The sequence below is a fragment of the Patella vulgata genome, chromosome 1, assembly GCF_932274485.2.
Source record: "Patella vulgata chromosome 1, xgPatVulg1.2, whole genome shotgun sequence".
Classification (NCBI taxonomy): domain Eukaryota; kingdom Metazoa; phylum Mollusca; class Gastropoda; family Patellidae; genus Patella; species Patella vulgata.
Genome location: NC_065879.2, coordinates 72,048,589 through 72,074,914, shown reverse-complemented (window position 1 = coordinate 72,074,914; position 26,326 = coordinate 72,048,589). Strand labels below are relative to the sequence as shown.

The following is a 26,326-nucleotide window of genomic DNA, read 5'->3' as shown; positions in this document are numbered from 1 at the left end:
CTTATATCACGTATGTGGAGGCTATGGGGCGCCACGCGTTTTAAAGCTCGTTTGCGGCAGCCTAATTTTCAAAATTGTCGGTGGACACCCCCCCCCCCCTCCCACACACACACACACACCGCTGCGCGAGCAGGCTCCCGCCTTTGCCGGTCGCCGCTCCACGCTCAGTAACTGGGGCATTATATTGGCGGCCCCACCACTCTGCTGCACCCCCACTTTTAAAATCCTACATACGGCCCTGCTTTAAATACATGTCAATGTGTACACTGGGCCTCGGTTTTGCCTTCCATCTGAACGACTAGACACTGTCCCTGCCAGTCATGCTACACCGAGCCGGAAAATCACGAGGACCTTTATCGGTCAACACCTGGATCGAGCCCAAGATCTTTAGGTTAGAGACGGGTCGTCTTACTCACTGAGTCACCGCAGCTCCCATGTTATTTTAAAATCAACTTTTCGATTAATTAGCATTCAATAAATTTCCATTTCGGGCTATACATTTAATGTGTACATATATTGTCACCGCCGTGGGTTGCCGACAGATTATCATGAATCCTCTACATGTCAGGTTTTTGGTAGTATATTTCTAATTTGCAAGAACTATTTTTTCGGTCATAAAAGGAAAGACATTATTGAAATTACCAAAGATTTGAACGCATATCATGGTGTTCTCTTCCCATGTAAGTTCAAAGTTGTTGATAAAATTGTTATAAACGCGATGTTATACTTTATAAGAATATAATAAATTTCAAATTTTTCTGATCTTTTGTTTTCGACACCTGCTGACTATACAGTTAAATTACAAGCCTCCTTTGTGTCCTGCTATTAATCTTAATTTATTATAGTTCTTTTGCCAAGATTTGAGTGATCTGGATATACATTTACAGCCTAATAGAAATCGTAAAAGACTGTTCAGAAATGATTGATTTACATGTAGGATGTAATAGAAATTTATATTTTATTTTGTTTTTATACGAAAAAATATAGTTTAATTTACTTTTATAAAGATCTGTCGCTTTTGCACTGTTTGTATTGTCTTGATGTATATTAAGACTTCTTATGCTGGGGGTACGTAGCTCGAATACGTCGAATCACAGCGCATATATTATGTGACAAAGTGCACTAATGGTAAGCTATTTCACATTATCATATTATGCATAAAAGAAACACACATAATCATATTACTATACATAAAAGAAACATACAATAATTTACAAGCGAATATAAAGTATTATCATACTATGTGAATCAGTGTACTAAACTATTTAACGTCATAATATTATGCATAAAATAAACATAAAATATACTTATTGAATTATTAGGCGACACAAAAACTAACTCCCCAATAAGAAATATAAGAACTAATTATTTGAAGCCGATCTAGGTTTGTTAACGAATGAATATAATTGTCCGAATTTCGTCTCTTATATTTACACCCAGTAGCTATCTCCAACTTAATACCTTAATAATAATTAAGCTAGAAATATTTGAACATATACATGATAAGTGTTAAACATATAATACAAATGTGATATAAATTTACATATTTACATTACTGCGACGTAACTCAAATATGGGTACATACTGAATCAGTGACTAAGATGTATGTTAAGTAATATTAAATTATTTTAAGATGGGTGTTCTAATTTATAAAAGGAACATTTAAAACTTATCTTTAAGTGGTCTTCCATGGAAATATTCAATTGTTTTTCGGACAACTAGTTTCATTATGTATAACAATCGTTGTTAAACTAAATCGGAGAGATTTCGATTTGAAAGTTTTTACGTATTTCTGAAACAGGTTTCGAAGTGTTTTGTTTCTGTTATGCAAGATATTTTTCGACGTTCCACAAAGTAAATGTACGGTGCTAAGACCACCTAAAGATAAGTTTTAAATGTTCCTTGTATTAATTAGAATAGGTTTCGCTTTAGTTTTTATATTTTACGCTGACATTTTATTGCTTTACATATTTCCAGTGCAAAAACGGACAATTTAACCTTTTGGCCTCCGGGGTCACAAAGAAAAAAGGTGAATTTAGCAAGTTAACATTTTTATTGAAAGGTTGATTACTTTCGATCATTTTCAGCGTGTCGGCTGCGCATTCACTTTCAGTGCAAATGACCTCATTTGACCTTTGACCCAGAATATCTCGAAAACGCCCCAACGGCGGACTGATTACCACTCGGCATCGTATTCTACGCAAAATTTTACTCTAGAAATGTTGGGCCTGGTTTTGTGCCCCCCCCCCCGCACTTAGCCTCCAATCTACTATAATAGTTCGAAAATACATAATGTAAAAAGAATAATAATTTGAAAATGTCATTCAAATTACTCTATGGGAGCGAAGATATTAGCCTTTGACGGTTTGACAAGACGTGCGCAATAATTGCAACCACCGTACTGGTTCCTCCATTTTTAAATAAAATCAAAATATGGCTGAGACATCAGACCCCGCTGTTCACAAAACATTCTCAGACTTAAGTTAAGAATTTACTCAAAATTGTTTGCATTATATTAACTAATATATAGCCCTTTATAAAATTTGTGTAGTTTCAGTGTATCAAATACATCAATAAGAAACTATGTGCAAAGTTTTGTGTTTCTGGAACCTAGATATTTCTCCTAAGCAGTGATTGAAAGTTCAGTAATTTCTCAACTGAAGTCTGAGAATGCTTTGTGAACTTGGGACCAGATGCCATCGAGAGTAGATTATGGCCCGGATCAGTTAATTAATGTCTAATTATTAAAGTAGATAACATTTCAGGCCTAAAAAAAGATCTGCAATAGGCAGATTTAGCTTTTGCATAATGTATGTTTAAGGGAAATCAAGTATCTTAACTAATCCTAATAATTCTCTACCATTTATAATTTTCGATAAAAATTTGTCCCTTTTAAAATTTTTTACAGTATAGCCGCGGTTGAGAAAATAATTGACGAAGTGACTGGCATCGGTAATAATTTGGTCTAATATCTTTGAGATGCTTGCACTCAACCAAAATTAGATAACAAACCTTAATCTCTAAACCCTCCGTGTTTCATGATAAGAGATGATGGCATTACCTTCAATGTAGCGCATGCGGGAGCGATTCGCACCCGGCATTTGTAAACAAAATTGACAATATTTTTTAATCAAAAAAAAAACGATTGGTTATTGTTATTTATAATATTTCTGTCACACCCAACTACAATTAAGCATATAATCCTACCTGAAACGGGGGGTTGGATGGCTGAATGGTTAGCGTGCGCGCGCTGTATCATAAAGTCTGTCATTGAGTCGACTGGCGTGGTTTCGAATCCTCGGTTGTACGTGACAAGGAATAGGGTCGCCTGTCCAACCTCGTGGGTTTTCTCCGGGTCCTCCGGTTACCTCCCACTGCTAAAGACCCCTACGCGCAAGCGAATTATTGAAATAAAATTAAACCATATGTTAGTTCCGAAATGACCTAGTTTGTGTCGAGTGGACGTTAAACCCAATATATATCTCTCTCTCTCTCCTACCTGAAACGGGTACAAATCCCCTCTTTTTAAATCGAAGCGACAGTAGATTGCTTTTTCCGACATTTAAAATTTACGTCTGTAACACATAAAGGCGGGGCCTTGTGTGCAATAGCCAATCAAAGTACCCATCTGATCAGAGTTGCGCAGTAGTAATACGGCGTAATTATGAACGTCCGAATCAATTTTGATAAAAACAACGCTTGATTTACTTTATTGTCAATATTTGCTGATAAATGAATGTTGTTTCAGTAGATTGGACTGCGTATGTGTAATAAGTACTAATAGTATAAAATTAACTTATTTTTAAGACGGTACATACATTAATAAAGAAATTGAGTTTGCCACTTTGGAACTTAAGGCATCCAATCGTAGCTAAAAACAAGCACATCAGTATATCTAAGCGTTTTTAGTTACGTTCTCGTAGCTAAACCAAAATGTGTTTAACTGCCAAAGGAACATGACAGTGGTCACATTCTGTCTGAGACACTCGCTTCAAAATGAAAATGTATGTTAAAAAAGTATGACCAATGCGAGAGCGTTGGAAGAAAAGAATGAAAATGACAAAGATAAAAGCAGTGCTGAATTGCATCAACGACAAGTAGATTACAAGTACCGTATGGCCTATACTATCATTGAGTGTGTTTGGATTGACTATACAAATAATTAATGATGTTTAAAATGGCGTAATCGCCTAAACCAAAACGCAAAGAAGGGTAATATGCAGTTAACGTTTTTGTGTAAGGGGGGCTAGTCAGTTGCCTGTGAAATTAAAAATGGTGTCCGAAGAAAGGTTAACGCGTTACCAGAAAAGGCAGACCCGATTAATACAAGGCAAACATTTTAACCTCTGGAATACGTATAATGAAGCTACTAAAGAAGTATGAGTCTATATATGGTCCAAGCAAGTAGATGAACCTGTACCTCACATCTAGTAACGAAGGCATTTATGTTTGTTACTTACCTGTAAATTATGGCTATAATATTGTTCTGTTACCGTGATTACTATGCTTTAATAATAAATAAATAACAATAGGCCTATATTTATTGTCAGTATTTTATTTTTAAAATTTCGGCTATCGTTTCTGTGAACAGCCTGCTAAATATTGGTCCAAGTGGTCTTGTAATATAAAATAATTGGCCCTAGTCGTGTGTTTGTTTGGTCCGAGTGGTCTTTGGCTGGGTTGTCTGGGTATCACAACTATCGTGCTCTTCAAATCTTGGTCCGAGTGGTCTTTAGTCCGAGTTGACATGCATTCGGGTAACACACTTGATTAATGTACTCGAATCATCTACCTACAAAACAAAACGAAAAAAAATATTGAGTGATAATGTTCGACGAAGTTCCTTGTCCGTGGTCATATTTAAGCCTGTTAGGAGGTTTGTAAAACAATCTGAAATGTAAATAATGACGTTCTATTATAACCCAGGTTAAAATGATGCAACTTTTATTAAATTAAGTATTTCAAGATAAAATGATGCAAATGTTGATAAATGTCTTTTATTCTTCACATGTGAGATCCATTGATGATGTAATTTGTGATTCAAATGAAGGCAGTCTGAGTTCAGAGATAAGCAACATATTCTTAATGAAATGAAATGAAATGTGGTTTTATGGCACGTCAGCTCATATTCTTAATGCACAGCTCATTAGACTGAAAGAGCTCAAAAGAGCGACCAGTATATCCTGTTCTGGTAATTTATTATAACTATTTAAAATTTGAATTATATCTTCAGATTGACGAACTCTCGTTTGCTGACATGGGAAAGACCAAAAACAAAAAACGGGGATGGGTTCTATTATTACATATTTCCCGTAATATTTAATATGCACTCAGTAGCGCCAGTTTCCATTTCAGCACCAAACCACGATATTTTCGTGTACGTAGGCATATTAGACCCTAAACGATTATCACTGGATACAGACCGAAAGGTGTCTCCATGCACAGATATGTCAAAATGCCCATGTCCGCTGCAAAACGAACCGAAAGTAAGAAGCTAGTCATAATTTGCCCTATATAAATAAATAAACGACTGATATGTTTTTAATTTAAAGTATTTCAAGATGAAATAATTAATGTCTTTCAGCGTCCACATGTAAGCGCCATTGATGGTGCAATAGTAGAAGAACCGAGTTCAGAGGTAAGCAACATTCTATCTAGGGCTTATTAGACTGAAAGGACACATACGAGCGGCGGATATTGTTCAGACATTCACGATTATTCTAATTCACATTTTAGAACCAGATCTTGAGCCTTGTAATTAATTACACGAATCAACCTTTCCCCCCAGAAACTGTTTCGGGCGTGATACTTTTAATTTCGTATGTTCTGTTTCAGGTCTTATTCTGCATCCCCCGATTTAGTAAATTCACTTGATTTCCAAACCTTCTAAACCAGAAGTGTGAGTGGATCACCACAGAAAATATTTGGCCATACTGGCCGACAATCCATGGGTGAAAAATGTATCTGGGTTGATAAATTTGTTTCCAAATGTAGGCCTCGATAACCGTGTAAACCAATTGAATGTATGGGCAAGCCATAAACCAACATCACTGTGTAAACAAAAAGGGCGGTACCTATGCCCTAAGCCACGTATCGCATCGAAACAAAGGTAAACAATTTGCTATTACTAACTCTTCTATTTTATTTTTCAGTGGCATGGTAACTGTGGAAATGAGTTCATTCCAACAGGGGTATAACATTATATACTTGTACTTTTTCCATTTATACTATAATATTGACAAGGACATTGTTTTTTGCTGGCTCCACAGTCACGTTGATATAAGGGGGAATGCTCAAGCTGTTGTCTGTGATATCACCTCGGTGGAAGCGGACGTAAAATACAACTAACTAACAACAACAACTGTTGATGTGAGGTTCGTCACAGGTCATAAGTTGTAAATATGTCTATTTACATCTCGTGGCCTGTGACGAGATCTGCAAGGGCCTGTGCTTTTATCTTTTACTGTATAAATATGGTTTTATATGAACTACAGCTGTCCAAGTTTATTGCGCCCGTCGGGCAATGAGGGCCCGCCACGTATAAACTGTGCACGGGAGATGTTCGAAATGCTCCTAAACTGATTCTTGGTTATGTGTAAGGTGTAAAGCCCCTTGAGATAATATTCCCAGATCGACCAATATATAATACACCCATATTCTTGTTTTGATCGAATTAATGCTCAATATAATTTGAATTTCAATAGATTCTTCGCTTTACTAATGTAATCAAGGGCCGGAATTTAAGAAGAAATTAGCAGAAATTGTGGGGTTTTTACGTCAGACTGGGCTAACGAAGACGGACGATTTAAATAATGTATGTAAATTATATGCTGCCAATATCAAATGCTCTGCTAAAATGCAATTTTCCATGTAAAAAGTACAATGTACAAACTCCTGTTACCGGTAATGATTAAAGTTAAATGTGAAACTCAAGTTCAATGTATCAAATGTTTAATTGGAAAATGCTGTTTTTTGATGTGTCTATATTTTACATTTGCCGCATTACATTTTACACTCTGTGAGAGACAGATAAATGCGGTTTTAACGTCTACTCGATACAAACTAGATCATTTTGGGACTAACATATGGTTCAATTTTATTTCAGTAATTCGCTTGGGGGTAGGCGTCTTTAGCAGTGGAAGGAAACCGGAGGACCTGGAGAAAACCCACAAGGTTGGATACTAACTTTGATGTGCTAATGTAGGATATCACATGACTTATTAACATAAGTTAACATACATGTAAGGGGCCAAGATCAACCTGGCACACTATAACAGAGTACAGCCCCAGAGTTGCGTAACAGCCCCAACATAATACACCCACATTACCAGCGGCTGCCAGGCAGGATACGCCCACAGTTTGCAAGAGATGGATAGAGAACAAGCTAAAACAAACGTGATTTTTTTTAACAATTAGGGGCAATAATCCAGAAAGTTATGGCCTGAAATGTGCAAATATCAAAAGGGACAGAGATCTTTGGGATATAAAGATATGTTTTAAGTTTCATCAAAATTGGAAAAAAATTGTGACCTCTTGAGGATCCACAACCTTCGTATTACACACTTCTACACAATTTGTGTACGAAGAGCAGCCATTTTGTCGGGCGGTTTCATTTTGATTTTCACAAAATACTAATTCAACCTTCATTATGGTAGAATGTTGATGTATTTAAACGGTTTTTAAAATCGGAAAAAAATTGTGACCTCTAGAGAATCTGCAAGCTATAAATATGATTTTTCGAACAATCAGGGCCCATAATCCAGGAAGTTAAGTTAGGGTATCCGCGATTATCAAAAGGAACCAAGATCTTAGTGTGTAATGGTGATATATTCAAACAATTTTTTGAATTTGATAAAAATTGTGACCTCTATGGGGTCCACAAGCTAAAAACGCGATTTTTCGTACAATCAGGGGCCATAATTCAGGAAGTTATGGTTTGATATGCGCGAATATCAAAAGTAATCGAGATATGTGGGTTATAAACATGCATTTCAAGTTTCATCAAAATTAGATGAAAATTGTGACCTCCAGAGGGTCCACAACAATGATACACAATATTTTGACACTATTTGCGAACACGGGCGGCTATTTTGTCAGTTCTGTTCGATTTTACGAAATTTGAACTCAACCATCCTTAGGGTGTAACAGTGATACATGTATACTGTAACGTTTTTTTAAATCGGATAAAAATTGTTACCTCTATGGGGTCCACAAGCTAAAAACACGATTTTTCGTACAATCAGACGCCAAAATTCAGAAAGTTAGGGTCCGATATGCGCGAATATCAAAAGTAACCGAGATCTGTGGGTTATAAACATGCATTTCAAGTTTCATCAAAATCAGATGAAAATTGTGATTCCAGAGGGTCCACAACCCTGATACACAACATTTTGACACTATTTGCGAACGAGGGGCGGTCATTTTGTCCGTCAGTTTCGGTCCAATTTTTACAAAATTCGAACTCAACTGTCCTTAGGGTGTAACGGTGATATATTGTAACGTTTTTTTTAAATCGGATAAAAATTAAAACCTCTACGGGGTCCACAAGCTAAAAACACGATTTTTGGTACAATCAGGGACAATAATTCAGGAAGTTATGGTCCGATATGCGTGAATATCGAAAGTAACCGAGATCTGCGGGTTTTAAACAAACAAAATCTGCACTCCTTTACCATACTTTTTCCCCCAGTGAGTAAAAGAATAACAGCGGTGATAGTTTCCAAATGAAATTAAATGAAACGAGGTTTAAGGTCTTACTTTTATGGGGGATCACGGTGGCTAAGTGGGTGTTCGATCCCTGTATTGGCCGAGGAAGTTCATCCAGATTTTCTTGCGTGGTTCCCCCTTGTCAGTGATGCAGGGCAACTGTCTAGTCGTTCAGATGGGATGGAAAACGGAGGTCCTGTGTACACACTGACGTGCTCGTAAAAGATCCCTTGATAGTTGGAATTCGATATACGAGTAGGCCGTAGTGCCACTGTCTGGCAATATTTCCCTCGTAGCACACTGTATGCCCGTCTTCATTAGCCCAGTTAGGAGCAGAACAGTAGGACGTTAAACCCTATTTCATTCCATTTCCTACTTTTATGCTCCAACTGAGCTGATGTGCTGTGCGAGGGAAATTTTGCCCAGACAATCACACTGTATCCTGCTCTTATATTGAATTCCAATGGTCAAGGGATCTTTTACGTGCCTACATTTACATAAGCATGAGAGACATAGGTTTTCAATGTCCACTCGACACAAACTAGGTCATTTTTGGAATAACATATAACATACATGTATTTCAATCATTTACTTGTTCATATTGATCTTTAACAGTGGAAGGAAATCATAGGAACCAGGAGAAAAATTCATGTGGTTAAGAGGTGACGCTACTCCTTGTAACACATGAGTATTGGGATTTGAGTTTTATTCAATTGTATAAGTTTTATTCATTTGTTTGGCCTATGAGATTTCATGTGGACCCTTAAATAGTCTTTTCTGGTAAACAATTTATCACAAATTTTACACTTCTCAGATTGAATTCCTTTATGGTTTAATTTGTGCAGACCAAATGAAGACAGGTATCCAAATCTTTTACCACAAACATCACATCCATAGGGTTTCTCTCCAGTATGAATTCTGCTATGTTCCTTTAGACTTTGAGGCCTAGTAAATGATCTACCACAAACATCACATTTGTAAGGTTTTTTCTCAGTGTGAGTTTGAAAGTGTTGTCTTAGATTTCTTCTATACATAAAGGTTCTACCACAAATCTCACACGAAAACATTTTCTCTCCAGTATGTATCCTGATGTGTTGTTGAAGATTACAATTTTGGGAAAATAATTTATCACAAACGTTACATTTAAAAGACTTTTTTGGTTTTGGTATGTGGACCTTGCTGTGTGATATTAAACCACTCTTGCTTAAGAAAGTATCATCACAATGTTCACAATTATAACAACGATCTTTGTTATGAGTTTTTAAATGGTACTTAAGATAGGTTTTACTTAGAAAAGATTTACCGCAATCATCACATTTAAATAGCTTTTCTCTTGTGTGTTTCCTGATGTGAAAAGCTAATTCCTGTTTTACTTTATAGGATTTCCCACAAATTTCACACTTAAAAGGCTTTTCTGCATAATGAGTATTAATATGTGCAGTGCAATACCGTTTCTGAGTAAATGATTTCTCACAAAAATCGCATTTATAAGGTTTTATACCAGTATGTAGTTTTTGGTGAAAACATAGTTTATATTTTGTAGTAAATGATTTGCTACAAACATCACATTTAAATGGATTCTCTTCATGATCAGTCTTTAAATGTTTTTCTAGCTCATTACTCTGAGTAAAGGGTTTATAACAAATGTGACATGTTTGTACTGAATGAGACTTCATATGGATGGTAAAGTTAGCATTTCGAGCGAAAAATTTACCACAAATATTACATTTATATGGTTTCTCTCCACTATGAGTCCACATGTGGATTTTAAATTTGTTTTCATTGGCACAAGATCTACCACAAACATCACATTCATAGGATTCTTTTGAATTTAGTTGTGTTTTTGAATCCACATTGAAGCCCTCTTTGAAGTGTATTTTACTGTGTTGATCCAGATCTTTATAAAAGTTGAAACTCTGGTAGCACACCCCACAAGAAAGGGGTAATAACTGTTGATAGTGTTTGTCTATAGCATGTGTTTTACAGTGCTCCACTAAATTACTGTATAAATCATACTTTTCATCACATAATGAACATTTAAAATAAAAAGGTTTTAGACCACAATCTTTTTGAGGATTCATATTTATTCTGCTATTACAAACTCTTTAGTTTTCTGAAAATAGAAAAAAAAATAGAATTTAACTCCTAATTTTGCAAAAATTTGTAATAAACAACAACAATATTTCCCCACTTTTTTTTTTCTATCTGTACTGATGACACCAAACATCAGTCAGCTGGACCTCCTATATTTATAGATGACTTTTTGATATACAAGGATGGCAGCATAGAACCTGCAATACTGGTATGTACATTTATTTGTTAAATACATATCTAAACATCGTAATCGCAGTTTAAGACATGATATTTTTTAACTTTCAGATATATCTGGTCTGAGTAACAAAGCGAAATATTGGTCCGAGTGGTCTTACAATATAGATTAATTGGTCTGAGTGGTCTTTATGTTGGTCCGAGCAGCAAAGCTAAAATATTGGTCCGAGTGGGCTTTTGGGTTGGTCCGAGTGGTCTCTATTTTGGTCCGATTGGTCTCATTTTTGGTCCGCCCAGTCTTGCTCCGAGTGGTCTGGATACCGTATAAAAAGCTACAATATTTGTAGCTGTAATAATTCTTATTCACAGCTACAATTGATACACTATTCGAGGCTTTGAGCATGTAAAATTAGGTTCAATTGCAAAATTTTCAACACATATCATCACAGTTTGCATGGAAATAAGTAATTATGTTACAAATAGTGAAAAGAGTGGAACACTGAAATCTTAATCTTATCTTACCAAACAGTTTTTCTGTATTTTCAAGTAACATGAAACCACTGTATGAGTAGAGCTAGTCCAGCTCTGTACGTAGGTCTCATTACACTCACAGCTCCGTAGGGAATGAATAGTATTATTCATGAATTTCTGTTCAATCGGAAGTCGGTGCTCTTAACATAGATGCGGTTGAATATACATTTAAGACAAGGATCAACACGAGTAACCCACATCTGAGTATACGAGCCACATTATATTCCGGGGGGCGGGATAATATTTATAAAGAACATTATGATCCATTTTGGCGGAGAAAAAAATGGAAGCCAGTATGAGCACTGCCACTGCCTAAACACTCACTAAATTCTAGTCTAACATTGTTCAGTGTACTAAAAGATTATTCATTTTTCGATACCTTTATTAACACGCTTGTCACTTTGATCAATACAAAAGTCATTTTTATTTCAATTTACTAACACCGACATGAGCGTTTATTATTTTTCTGCTAATATCGCCAAAATAATTGCAAAAAGTAGCCTACATATGCACATTCTAAGCATAACAAAAATTTCATTTATTTCATATATAAATAATTAAAAAATTATAAATAAGTGAAATTGACAACCTTTGGAATAAACGAGTTGCTGACATTTGAAAACTTTTGCGGCAGCAGAGACTCGTTTACCACTGGTGCGGAGCTAGAATGGTTATCTTCATGACGATGATGAAAGAAAATTATCCAGCGCTTTATAGCGAAATGCTAAAACATTAAACAGTATGAGAGAGAGAGAGAGAGAGAGAGAGAGGGAGAGAGTTTAATGTCAACTGGACACAAATTAGGTCAATTGGGGACTAATACCTGGTTAAATTTTATTTCAATAATTTGCTTGTGCGTAGGGGTCTTTAGCAGTGGGAGGAAACCCACGAGGTTGGACAGGTGACCCTACTCCTTGTCAAGTACAACAGGGGAATCGAAACCATACAGTTGACTCTATAACAGACCTTATGATACAGCGCGCACGTGCTAACCATTCGGCCATGCAACTCCCCTAAACAGTATTAGGATTGGCCGACCATTATCCTAATAATATAATTCGCCTTATGGAGATTGGAGAGTATTACCAGTTATTAGTGTTGACTAGTACTGTGAGCAGGGATTTTCACGACAGAACGTGATAAAAACTAAATTACGATACTGGGATGAGGTCATAACGGCCCTATGCCTTGGTCAAAACGACCCTAATTAAGTCATAACGGCCAAAGAGTGTGGTCATAACGGCCAAAGAGTGTGGTCATAATGGCCCAAAAATTTAGTTGCAACGGCCAAACATTTTTAATTGAATGAAAAACAAAATATTTAAACAAAACATCGATGTGGTGCTACAGTTATACAAATCATGAGTCCTAGAGACATAACAACCAAAGCAAACCCAGAAAACTGCATATTATAGTTTGTATTATGTTAAATGTCTATGTAAATTTACGTATTAAATTAATGTTTATGTAATGTATGTATTTATATTATGGTATTATCTATTATGCAATATTTATATTAAAAAATATCAGTTTGTACATGTAATAAATGGTATGTTTTTTGTTTTTTTTGGCCGTTATGACCAATTTGTATGGCCGTTATGACCAAAATTTTTTGCCGTTATGACCAAATATTTTGGACGTTATGACCAATTATTTAGGCCGTTATGACCAAAAATGAGATAAAATGAAATGGGGTTTAATGTTCTACTGTTTTGCTCCGAACTGGACTAATGAAGACGGGCATACGCCATACAGTGTGCTATGAGGGAAATTTTGCCCGGACAGCGGCACTACGGCCTACTCTTATATCGAATTCCAACTGTCAAGGGATCTTTTACGTGCACGCCAATATGTACACGGGACCTCGGTTTTTCATCTCATCCGAATGACTAGACAGCTGTCCTTGTCAGGCCCTCCGTCCTGCATCCCTGACAAGGGGAAACCACGCCGGAAAATCTGGATGAACTTTCTCGGCCAATGCAGGGATCGAACACCCGTTATGACCAAATAGGGTCGTTATGTCTATAACCTACTATACTCACCGAGTATGAAAACTCCATACTAATTAATGAGGATTTCCATGGAGGGCCCCCACTTAAAGAATTTCAACCTGCAATTGCTTTAAAGCCTTGCAAATGCTACAAAATCCGATAACTGATTATATGTGTTCCTTTATTTATTAGTGGGGATATAAATGCCAATGTAAGACTGAATTTCAGTGTGACTGTCCTTGACCCAATTAAATACATCAACATCTCAATGCAATGTTGTATGGCGCCTCTCTCTATATCACAAAAAAGTGTCCATAAAGTGACAATATTAACATTTTTATTGGAATTTCTAATTAAATAAATTAAATAATGAAATGAAATGGGGTTTAAAGGGACAATAACACTCTTGCTGGCTTGAAAGCTCCAGAAAATAAATAATATCTCTATCTAAGTACTAGATGTTTAAGTGTCCTACCTGTTGTGTAAATTATCCATTACATCCTATTTTACTTGTCCAGAGGGTTCGAAAATATTTTTAAATCAAAGTTTCATTTCAAAAGGTTTACGTTAGACGTTTCAAACCATTATGTTGAATTTTTCAAAATTTTTAAATAAGGTGTGTTAAGATGAAATTTGTATCATCAATTAATTGAAATATTCTAAAATAGTACAATTTGTTGACCAGAATAAAGATTGGGGCATATTATTCAGTTACAACAAGAGTGGTACTGAGCCTTTAACGTCCTACTGTTCTGACCCGAACTGGGCTAATAATTAAATTAAACCTGCACCTGTTTATTTATTTTTACTTTTATTATTATTTTGTCATCTGTGAATCAGACATTTTTAAATAACTTCTGCATCATCTCTGGGATACATGGGTTTTTTTTTTTATAAATTACAAATGCCCATTACGTCCATAGAGTACATGCTGCCGCATACTGATTTTAAAATGTGTACTGTGTCTTAACCAATGGCTATTATATATGATCACATATTTTCAAGGTAATATAGAAGCATCAATAGCAATATGGAATAATTGGTTTCTATAAACCAAAAAAAAAAACAAAAAAAACCCCCAAAAAACCAAAACAAAACAAAAAACCCCCAACAAAATTGTGCATCCATAGATTTATACCAAAATCTAAACATTTACATTAGATTTCCAGGCCCAGCCAGTTCAAATTAAAAGTACAGAAACCAATTCAACTCTACTACAATATAATAAATCATTAATGTTGTATATGTATACTGCAAATTGATGAAAATGATATTACATTATCTTACATGTACCGGTATATAGCTTACTCAAAATTCAAATTAAAATATATCTTTTACAACATTTAAGAATGAAACAGCCAAGTGAGACAACTATTTCTCTAATCTATAACCATTGCTCTAGATTCTTAATATTCCCTAAATAAAATACACAGCAAAATGGCTCGCATTAATTTACACCATTGAGCACAGCTGTAATATCTGGTGACATCGCGTCGTAATTTAAGTGTTGAATTGACGAGACAAGCTCTGTGAGTTACACGTATATCAGAATGCACTTTAAATAGTATTGTACTCAGATAGGCATTTCCTAACCCAAATCCTGTCTTCCTTAGGAGGTTAATGAATCCATGTTCATTTCATTTTAACAAAAAACAAATCAGTAATGTGGTAGTTACATGTGCACTCCTAGACTTGATACCCTAGTTGTCTTCCCCCCTTCCCTTTTTTCAGTTTCAACTTCTCAGGGATCTCTTACTGCACTTCCAATTTATACATATTGAATTGACGTCCTACCCAATAGAGATAGATTTTAACACCCACTTTTAGCAGTGGAAGGATACTGGAAAAAACTGAGGTTACATAGGTCGACAATTATCGGTTTCCTTGCCAGGGCTTCTCTCCTGAAACATTCTATCTATAATCGTTTTATTCTCAATGTATTTTTGTGTGCCTGTGGAAACTATCTTTTCTACTAAATGATTTACTACAAACATCACATCGAAAAGGTTTTTCTTCTGTATGCATTATTTTGTGCTTCCTTAAATTACTGTTTGTTGAAAATGTTTTACCACAAACAGCACATTTATAGGGTTTTTGGTTCAAATGAATGGTTTTGTGTCTGTGTAGAGTACTATAAGAAGTAAATGATCTCCCACAAACATCACATTTAAAACGTTTTTCTCCTGTGTGTATTCTCATATGTTCTTGTATAGTATCACTGCGATTCGATTCATAATCACAAATTTCACATTTGTAAAATTTCTGTACAACATGAAGTGTTTTGTGATTCTCCAGTTTGGTACTTTGAGTAAACGATTTTCCACAGACATCGCACATATATTCTGCTGTGTGAACCCGGCTGTGTATCTTTAAGTTACCATTATGAGTAAATGATTTATTACAAACATCACATTTATATGGTTTCATTATATCTTGAATAAGGACTTACTATTAAACATAATATATAACAGTAAACTACACATGTATTTGCTATGCCTCTTTACTTGAAACAGTTATCTCTAGATCACTTCACTTTAATTTTCTGTAACAGAAAAAGTTATTTATTATTTCATAAAAAGTAACACTGGCGTCAAGCAGGATATGGTTACTTCTTTAAAGATAGGTTGCTAGGCAACGAAACATACTCTCACAACAGCTAAGTGGTCCAACAAGTAAAAAAAAGAAGTGTCTAACCTGATTGCCCCAAGCCGTCGCTCTGTAGAATGTACTAGGACACAAAGGTAGGTTGTATGCTGGGTGAATAAACAACAGAGTATTAAACTGGGAAAGGGTATATTCTACAGAGCTAAAAATGACCAAAGCCGATTGATCAGAGTGGGCCATTCTGACCTCCCGTCTAGGTGAACCATGTGCCAAAGTAATGTGTTGCAGTGAAAGGGCTCGCAAGCCAAATCAACTTATCTTTGTGTCTGAAACGTCACCTACCCGAGTCCAAAACTTTGAGTCCGAAATGACGCGTGACCGAAATGACATGATCAGACATGTAATCGTCCTGATTACCGATCTTTAAGAGGCATTTAGTAACTGGTGGAGCAATAAACTATAACACATACTTATGGAAAAACAATTACTGATTTATTTAGGCGACGTTTCGATGAGTACTTGCTTGAAAACGTTGAGAGAATACTCTTCGAAACGTCACCTAAATAAATCAGTAATTGTTTTTCCATAAGTTATGTGTTATACGTAGTTTATTGTCCTGATTGCCCTTCGATCATCAGCAGCAAATTTACTGGATATTTAGTTTTCAACGCATGTGAACTATAGCTTCTGGTGATTGTTAGGGTACACAGCACAATAACACTACTAACAAAATAGGGCACAAAGCACAATAAACCTAATAATAATACAAGAAACAAAACTGACCTTTCAGAGGACCCTTAGTCTAGGTTGTATATATTACGGCGGCTTGGATTTCATCAACCCGAGTAACTCATGATTTGCTTCGACGCATGCTTGTTTTGGTGATACTTGATATAACGAATTCTTTTTTTAATGTTTCAAAAATAAACAAATATGAACTGAATGTTTAGCACTGTTTAATTGACTGTGTAGTTGACTGGACAATCTAGTCCATCCTTTTTTCCAATGTATTATATAATGCATTCAAAGCTAAAAGGTGTCAATCTGTGTAAAAGAATCAGTCATTTCGCGAAGAGCCCGTGAACATTAGACACTACTTGTAATGACTGAAAATTCCAGACATTATACGAAATGACTAAAATTGCTGCCTATTGTTTACTGTGATAAAATGTATTCCATAATCGATAGGTTTTTTTTTTCTTTCTAGACATTGCCAAGTCAGGTGTTAATGAATATAGGTGTTTTCACAACCCCGTGGCTTCGTTACATTCACGAATAGTCTACTTGTTAATAAGTTTCCAATCTTAAAACTCCAACCCCCGCCACAGAGTCCAATGGTTAAATGTTAAAACGTTATGCAGAAATATCAGCAACAAAAGCACACGCCAACTACATGAAGCCATTAAGACACAAACCAACGATGAACACAGATCAAGGGTTATTCCTTGTATGACAATCTTATTACATAATTATTTTCAACTATGCTAAGTATAATATATTCTATTAAATCAATAATTAATATTTAATAATAGTCTCACTACTATCTAAGTTTAATATTCTAAATTATGATCACAATAATCTTTTTAAAATAGCATTTTTAAATAGATCTGTATTTTAATCAGATTGATATTAAAATATCAATCTGATTAAAATACAGATCTATATTTCGTTACCAATGGAACCGATAAACAGATTTCCACATGAACACTGCAGACAGGTTATAAAATGGACGCAGAATCAATCAAAGCCAGCAATATCAATTCTATTCATACATTTGTTACCATATTCACACATTTGTTACCATGTGTTACATAATTGTGTCAAAAAAGTGATCCTGACAAAATTTGTTACTAACTTACCGCTAAGTAAGCTGACTTTCTAATGGGAAATTAAAATGCGAAAAAAATCTTAAAAAGTTATTCTGACAAAATTGGTTATTTCTCGACAAGGGAAGGTGCTAGAAGCAATTTTTGGACATCTATATGATCGTATTGATCCAATCTATATGCCCAGTATAATCAAATATCATAATATTAAATGAATATTAAATGTAACCCACTTCAAAAAAATATTTGTTTTGAAGGCTAACAATACAGTTTTTGCCAAAATGATATTACTTCCGGTGATAATGGAAATGTTAAATTAGTTCTATGAAATCATAAATGGCTTAAGGCATCACATCCTGAAACTTTTATGAAAATCGAATAATAATTGACACTTTTTATAGACCAAAAAACTTGAAAAGTGACTTGTAGAAAATTACCATTTCTCTGCAACCGTATAAGTTAGGAAACATTTTGTGGTATCTGTATGATCGTATGGGTTCTTTCTATTTGTTGATTGGAATCAAATGTCATAATTTTAAAAACATTACTAATCAGACTCATTTGAATAAAATATCTTTTATGAAGGCTATAAATATAGTTTTTGCCCATACGACGCCATTTCCGATGACAGTGAAAATTTGAGAGACTATTTGAGAGAATGCCAGACTGTCTTCGTGGGTCAGTACTTGAATACGTCAACAAACTCAATATCTGGGAACATCATGGTCTGGTAAATGAGCTAAAACGTCGCTTCAGTAGGAAAGATGCTCCCGTCATCTCGCGTAGAGAACTTCAAAATGCGAAGCAGTTGGAAAGCGAGTCGTTAGATAATTTTGCCAAAAGGGCTATATATTTTTATCTCTAAACTCTACTTTAATCTGATTTGTTGAAATAAGTGTCCTTTTGTCTGTATGCAAATTAGTTTGTTTAAAAGATCCCCTACACAGACAGAGGGAATGAAAATGAAAAATATATAGGGACATCAGATGAGATAGGCTAAAGACATTTAGTAACCCTTTGATATGATCTTGTAAATAATGTATTTTTAAACTGTATATAAAGTAATGGATTTGGAATTGGACTTATAATGCAGTGACCACCTTCACTATAATACTTCTCCACAAATGAGCTATACACCCCCAATCCTAGCTCATCTACAAATATTACATATGTAGCACCTGGGTGCATATTCAAACCAAGAATAGCCCCGAAACTGTGGGTGATACCTTACCTGAAGACCAACATCTTAAGCGTCACGTTCTGCTGGTTCATTTTCCATGGTTTTTCTATGGTTACACGGCATGTTGGACCTGCCAGATTCAGGAGGCTGTTTCCTGTTTCATTAGGGCAAGCCATACACATTTAGGCTCTGGGTCAAATGTTAGTAATGACAATCTGTGTCGGTGGTTATATTTGTCTCTAGGATAGTTGCATTGTGTACGCGAGTATTTAAATCTTCACGATTTGGCTGAATTATTGAATTCTGTAATCCAACATGTTCTTTTTACTCCTGAATGGGGGGTGGGGATATATTTAAGGTTTGTCAAGAAATAGAATAATAACCAACTCTAGAGCTAGTAATAACTCCACCAAACTGTGTATTAGTCTATATAAACACCAACGTTATTCTAATGTTGGGGGATTTCTTGATTCGTCCCTTTGACTCCTGTGGTACAAGTAATCTCTGACTCCCACTGTCATTTTTTGCTTGATAAAGACGAGAGTATCCTCGTCGGAACGTCGCTTAGTATCAAACTCAGTAATTGTGTATCCATAAAATTGTACCTTGTGTTAACAATTTTAAAGTGACTTTTAAATACACAAGAACTTTGTATTTTTAGTGTTTTTAGAGAGAGAGAGAGAGAAATGGGGTTTAACGTCAACTCGACACAAACTAGGTCATTTCGGGACTAACATATGGTTTAATTTTATTTCAATAATTCGCTTGCGCATAGGGGTCTTTTAGCAGTGGGAGGAAACTGGAGGACCCGGAGAAAACCCACGAGGTTGGACAGGTGACCCTACTCCTTGTCACGTACAACCGGGGATTCGAAACCATTTAGTGTTTTTACCTATCTTAATAATAATAATAATGAAGTTTTATATAGCGTCTTCTCCATGTTGACACATGCTCAAAACGCTTTTTGTAATGGCTCTATTGGTAAAACTGTTGAAACAGGAAAGTCTTTAGTGCGGATTTAAATTGATTAAAAGTTTGTTGATTCTTGATCTGTTGTGGAAGTTCGTTCCATAATCTAGGACCAGCTGAACTGAAAGACCTATACCCATATGACTTCAAATTATATCTTGGAACAACTAGTGACTGTTTATTTTGAGAGCGAAGTGATCTAATAGGGTTGTAGTCATATAAGAGTTCAGATAAGTATTGAGGAGCTGCATTATTGCGACATTTATACACTAATGTTAGTATTTTGTATTTGACTCGCGCCTCAGCAGGTAACCAATGTAAAGAAGCCAGCACATTCTGGATGTGATCAAACTTATGTGTCCTTGTTACTATTCGGGCTGCAGTATTAAGAACCTTTTGGATCTTGGCTAGAAATGCTTGTGGGATTCCATAGAGTAAACTATTACAATAATCAATCCTTGATAAAATAAGTGATCTCACAAGTAGTTTACAAGCGTCAGCAGTGAGATAGTTTCTGATGTTGCATATACAGCGTAGATGATAGTAGCATGTACGGCATACCATATCAACCTGAGCGTCCATTGTCAGAGAAGGATCAAATATCACTCCAAGGTTTCGAACATTTTTGGAGAAATTTATTTCTGAATTACCAATGGTGATTTTAAGATCAGGTAGTAACTTGAGTTGTTGTGATGAACCTACTAAAAGAGCCTCTGTTTTATCGTCGTTCAATTTTAGTTTGTTCGCTTTCATCCACTGTTAACTGCCAGCGAACAGTCAGTAGTTTTTTGTAAGGCATTTCTGATTAGCATAGGACTAGACACACCAATGAGTTGAGTATCATCGGCGTAAGAGTAGTGCCTCTGATCATAGCCATCGATCACAGACCCTAAAGCGGTTGTATAAAGAACAAAGAAAATGGGTCCTAAAACACTGCCTTGCGGTACGCCACAGTCAAGTTTAAACGGTAGAGATTTAGCCTCACCAAGTAGAACTGTTTGATGTCTATTACTAAGATATGATGTGATCCATAAAAGCGGTGTACCGGAAATCCAAAACTGGTTTTTAAGTCTATTGTATAGAATCTGATGGTCCACAGTGTCGAACGCTGCAGATAAATCCAAAAGAGTCAAAGATGCTACGTTCCCTGTATCCACTGCACACTGTAGGTCGTTGAGGACCCTCAACACAGTGGTCTCAGTGCCATGGTGGGGTCTGTAAGCAGACTGAAACTTATCCAACAACTCATATTTCGAGAAATTTTGGAAAGGAATGACAAGTTAGACACAGGTCTATAGTTTTTGAGAATATTGGGATCAAGAGACTCCTTTTTGATTAGTGGTCTCACCACCGCCTGTTTGAACACCGATGGGAAACATCCAGTACTTAAACTTAAGTTGACTAATAGAGTAATAACAGGAAGTAGAATGTCTAGCAGTTGAATGAGTAGCTTGGAAGGTATTGGATCAAGTGGACATGTCGTTTTGTTGGCGGATTTGATGATCTTTAAAATGTCATCCTGACTAAAACTCTCAAACTCGTTGAGTGGCACGACACCAGTCAAGTTCACGGGTATACACGTATTTGTATCACTAAGGACTCCATGATCAGTAAACTCCTTTCTAATTTGGTCAATCTTTGAGGCAAAGAAGTCAGAGAAAGAGTTTGCCAATTTCTCGCGATCATCTGAATGTGGCTGAGTGGCTGTGGATTTGGTACCAAGCAATGATTTCATGAAGGAATGACACTTATCAAGAGAGTTGGCATCTTCAGTCAGTTTTTCAAGACAGTAACGTGACTTGGCCTCTCTGATAGTTTTAGATACTCTGGCTCTTTCATCGTTATATAATTGCCGATGTACCTCAAGATGAGTAGACCTCCATTTCCGTTCAGCCAAACGACGACTTTTCTTTGCATCGCGTACCTCGGTGTTATACCAGTTAATGCCAGGTCGAGGTATAATCTGTTTTGTAACGATTGGAGCATGCTGATCCAGGATAGTGAGCAGCGTCGTGTTGTACAGGACAGCAAGGTCATCTGGATCTTGAGGAGGGTTACAAACTAGGTCAGATGAAGCAAGGTCAGTGCGGAAAGCGTCAAACTGAATGGATCGTATCTTTCGAATAGACTTTAACTGTTTATCGGGTTGGGGCTTTTCAAAATTCCATTTTGAAGATATAAGGTAGTGATCAGCGATCTGTATATCTCTTATTTTGACGTCTTCTATCAAGGTGCAATCTTGGCGAGTGACAATCCAATCAAGGATGTGGCCTGCTTTATGAGTTGGCTGTTGAACATGCTGTTGAAGATCGTGCAGTTTTAAGATTCTGGCGATTTTTTTGACAAATGGAGAATTTGGGTTGTCGTAGTGAAATGTTAAAGTCACCAAGTAGCACAACATTCCGTTTGGAATTCTTCTATATATTACTCCATATTAAATTAACCTATCCATAATATCATACCTTATGTATTTGTAGTAGGGTGTTTTAGCCCCTTTAAATATTTTAGTAGGGTGTTATAGCCACTTTAACTATTTCAGTCAGTCTCTATTGTCTTGAGTATCCAGCTAGCCTTTTCTTTCCAGTGGTGATATTTACTTTAGTTTAAAGTTTAAAAATGCTATTGTTATAAGGTAGTGAGTAGATTTCATTCCCTTGGAAACCTGCTTTGTTGATTTTGGTTACTAACTTCACTCTTCTATTTTCTACCCATCTTTAAACAGCTCTTCTTAATTACAGCACAAATTAATCATTTATTTCAAGTGTTTCGTATTGTGTTGACTATAAAGTGTATAAATCATCTTTATTTTCCTGGAAAAAAAGCACCTGTCTTAGGTGTTTTTGTTATGTGTATGAAGTGTATTTTGTCCTGAAATAAACTGTTGTATTGTTAATTGGAGTCAACTAGTCTATACAACTTTACCCACGACCTGGACTGCCGGATAGTCTGTCTGTCCGTCAAAACTCCTGCTACATATTGGACGTTAAATTTGTAATAAACAACATTGTATTTTATGATTGCTTAATAATGATTAGAGAAGCCTTGTCAAAACGTCGCTCAGTAATAAGTAGTAATTCCATAGAATTGTGACCAGTATATTCTAGTTCAATTATTAAATGTCATTGAAACAAATTACTTGATATCATCAGGCGAATACTGCCTCGGATTTACTCAATGTCCTCTTGCAAAAAAACCTATGTGAAGGAAATGGTGGCAGCTCTGCTCAGATAACACGAGCTCAGCCTATGGTCAAAGGTAGTCGAGAAGAACCAGCCAGTGGCCAGGTGGGAGACAACGTAGCTGTACCTAACCCTCCAGTGGATAGGGGTCGTGATGATCCACGTAATATTCTGGGAATAATCATCCACCGCGATAAGAATAAGATGTACACAATTTGTGCCAAAGCAAGGATTCTAAAAGGAAAGTTTTCGCACAATCAGTTTGATTTGTGTCCCCAATATTTACTTACTGACTCTGATGTAGACCGTACAAAGACGGTAACACTTCGTCAGGCTGTACATAGAGAATCCAGCTGCGGTGGACAGGGGTATGTGTCAATTGTTATTTTTAACTGTTTTGAATTTTGGTTGGTTTAGTTTATGTATGTTTCAACACAATCCCATTGGTATATGTTTGTCCATACCTTATGAATTTATGTTAGTATTCCTTTTTCATATAATATTTTATATATGCTTCACATCTATGAAGAAAGCTGAAGATAGAGACTGTGACACTGGTAGCTCAGTTTCAGGAATTTATCCGGTTGGCTCTACAACCCGTTGCATCAAAAAAAAAAAAAGAAAACTGGGTTTTCTCCAAATACCACCAATAAACTCCTGAAATGAAAATTAACCATGCCAGTACCCAAATGACTGAGTTTATGTCGAGTTAGCTGTAAACCCCTCTTCTCTCTTTATTTAAAACATATCTAGATTTCATGCCAGACTATGAGAAATTCATCTGAAGTATACAGGAACAACTTATCTCTTATTTTGATGCAGTTGATAACGACGAATGTCATGATATTCTTTTTACAGAATCACTGGTGATATTAGGAATTTCAACCAACTTCTCTTGATGTATGCTGGGAAGAGGTTTTCATAATACTGCAAGACATATACTGGCAGCTCTAGGGCACAACTACCAGATAGGGAGGGGAGACAAAAATAATGCCAATGGTGAAATAAGGTAATGCAACACTATTATAGCACCTCGTCACATTCTGTACTTTGCTACAAGGTTTGGCTTGATTTCATAGCATCTCATAGTAAGCAAGCAGGTTCAAAGAAGTAATAAAAAGTAACCATTCAGTAAAACACATTTTCTATGCAGTAATTCCATTCAAACATTTTTTTTAATAAATTATATTTTATTCAATAAGAATAGGATTGGGGAACAGACTAGGCTTATCACCCCTCTCACTTCAACAAAACGATATAATTACAATTAGTTTACTTAAATACATATATATAGTCGAAACTATTCATATTGTGTTATTAATTAATAGAATTCTGGAAGTATACAATAATATTTTTTTTCAAATAAAAAGGTTATTTGAAATACATAATGAATAATTTTGGTTTAAGGCTTGAAAGTGTACAAATATATATGTAAACAGAATCTATTACTCAATTCTAAAAAGTTTTGCCCCTCAGTGTTTTCATGGTTGTATTTCGTGCATCTGAGTACAAGGGACATATCAGCAGAAAGTGATAAGGGTCTTCAAAATTGTGTCCACATCTGCAGGTTGGAGAGCCGGTTATGTGTCTTAAAAATGCATGTACATTTAGATCACTGTTTGATAAACGAAGTCTTGAATGGATGATTTGAACTTTTCTTTTACCAATAATGTAATAAGAAGTGATCATGTGTAATATAAATAAACCGTTTGTGGTGTTGCTGCTGTGTCTCCTTATGGTTTAACCCAAGGATCGTAAAGGTGTAAGTCAATCTGGATACAAAATGGTATATACAACGTTGTTTAAAAGGGACATTATTCTGTGCTTTGTGTATTGATTGGATTTTATTTCGCGGGAATCAGGTTTTTTCTATCCGCACTAATGAAGCCAAACATCAGCCAGCTGGACCTCCTGTTTTTTTTTTATTATGACAAAGGGAGAAGATGACTCGCCCTCTCTTCTCGCAATAGCGATTTTATAAGTGTGTTTTAAATTGAAATTTTGATATACAAGGACTTTTTTATTTTTACCAATTTCAAGGTGACTTTTGATACACACGGACGTTTTTATTATGTGTTTTTACCAATTTTCAACCCATTAAGTGTAAATAATTTAATTAAATCAACCTGTCCATAATATCATACATGTATTGGGCGTTAAATCTTTAATAAACAACAGAAGTCAGTTATCAAATCATGAGCCACGGGTCTTAAGCAGTCTTCATCGACGTCAGATAAAGAATGTCCATCTGATGATATTACATCCCTAGATGTTGAAGTGACGTCAACTACCACAATAGATCTACATGTACCCCCAAAAGACCACGGTAGAGAAAAATTTCGAAAAACGTAAATTCTTAAGTGCATTCGGAAAAGGTAGATCTTTCAGGGATGAATGGAAATGTTCAAATCCTTGGGTTAAGGTATGATTCAGCTACCAAAACAATGTTTTGTTCTACATGTGAATCAGCTAAGGTCACAAATTCAATCACAACTGGTTGAAATGTATTAAATAAAGAAAGTATTACTGCTCTTCATCCAAGTAAAGGTAAGTACGTGTGTTTGTTTTGATCATGAATATATGTATGCTATTTTAAGTTTTGAATTTGAGTTTTCTGACAGATAATTAAATGGATTTTAAGTTTTCTATGATGGATAATTGAATGTGTATTGTATTGTGACAGTAATCACAAAGTTGCCCTTCAAGTATTAGAAACTGGTAAAGATATGGTTAAAGCTAGAGACAAGTCCATCAGAAAGTCAAAAGAAGCTGTTTTCTCTGCTATGGAGAATGTTTTAATCAGGGCACAGCATGACCTACCCAATTCCATTCTGCCAGTGACTTACAGTCCTTAAATGTCGATAAACATACAATTTATACTCATAATGATAGTGTTCTTAAATTTGAACAAGCCATGGCAGAAGTAGTTTTAGATGAACTGGTGGAAAAAGTTAAATAGTCAGGTTATTTTAGCTTGCTAATTGATGAATCAACAGATGTTGCAGTAGATCAAAATTTGATAATTTATGTAAGATACTTATTTAAAGGTAGTACAAAGACTTTTTTTAAGTA

The 26,326-nt window shown here is 35.7% G+C and overlaps 1 protein-coding gene across 2 annotated transcripts; it reads right to left on the bottom strand.

Moving 5' to 3' along the window:
• Positions 1-6,982: 6,982 nt before the first annotated feature.
• LOC126815851 (zinc finger protein OZF) lies at positions 6,983-15,988 on the bottom strand. Of its 2 annotated transcripts, none has more exons than XM_050541850.2 (2): positions 15,946-15,988; positions 6,983-10,819 (listed from the first exon to the last, which is right to left on the bottom strand). In XM_050541850.2, exon 2 carries the CDS (start codon positions 10,785-10,787, stop codon positions 9,435-9,437), a length of 1,353 nt encoding a protein of 450 aa, XP_050397807.1. In that variant the 5' UTR covers positions 10,788-10,819; positions 15,946-15,988; the 3' UTR covers positions 6,983-9,434. The 2 variants fall into 2 exon arrangements, with proteins under 2 accessions (XP_050397807.1, XP_050397797.1); XM_050541840.2 differs by lacking the exon at positions 15,946-15,988 and adding an exon at positions 11,497-11,864.
• Between the last annotated feature and the right edge of the window lie 10,338 nt (positions 15,989-26,326).

Excerpts from the sequence above, each read along its gene's own strand:
- LOC126815851 (XM_050541850.2), bottom strand. The coding sequence starts at position 10,787 with ATGAATCCTCAAAAAGATTGTGGTCTAAAACCTTTTTATTTTAAATGT.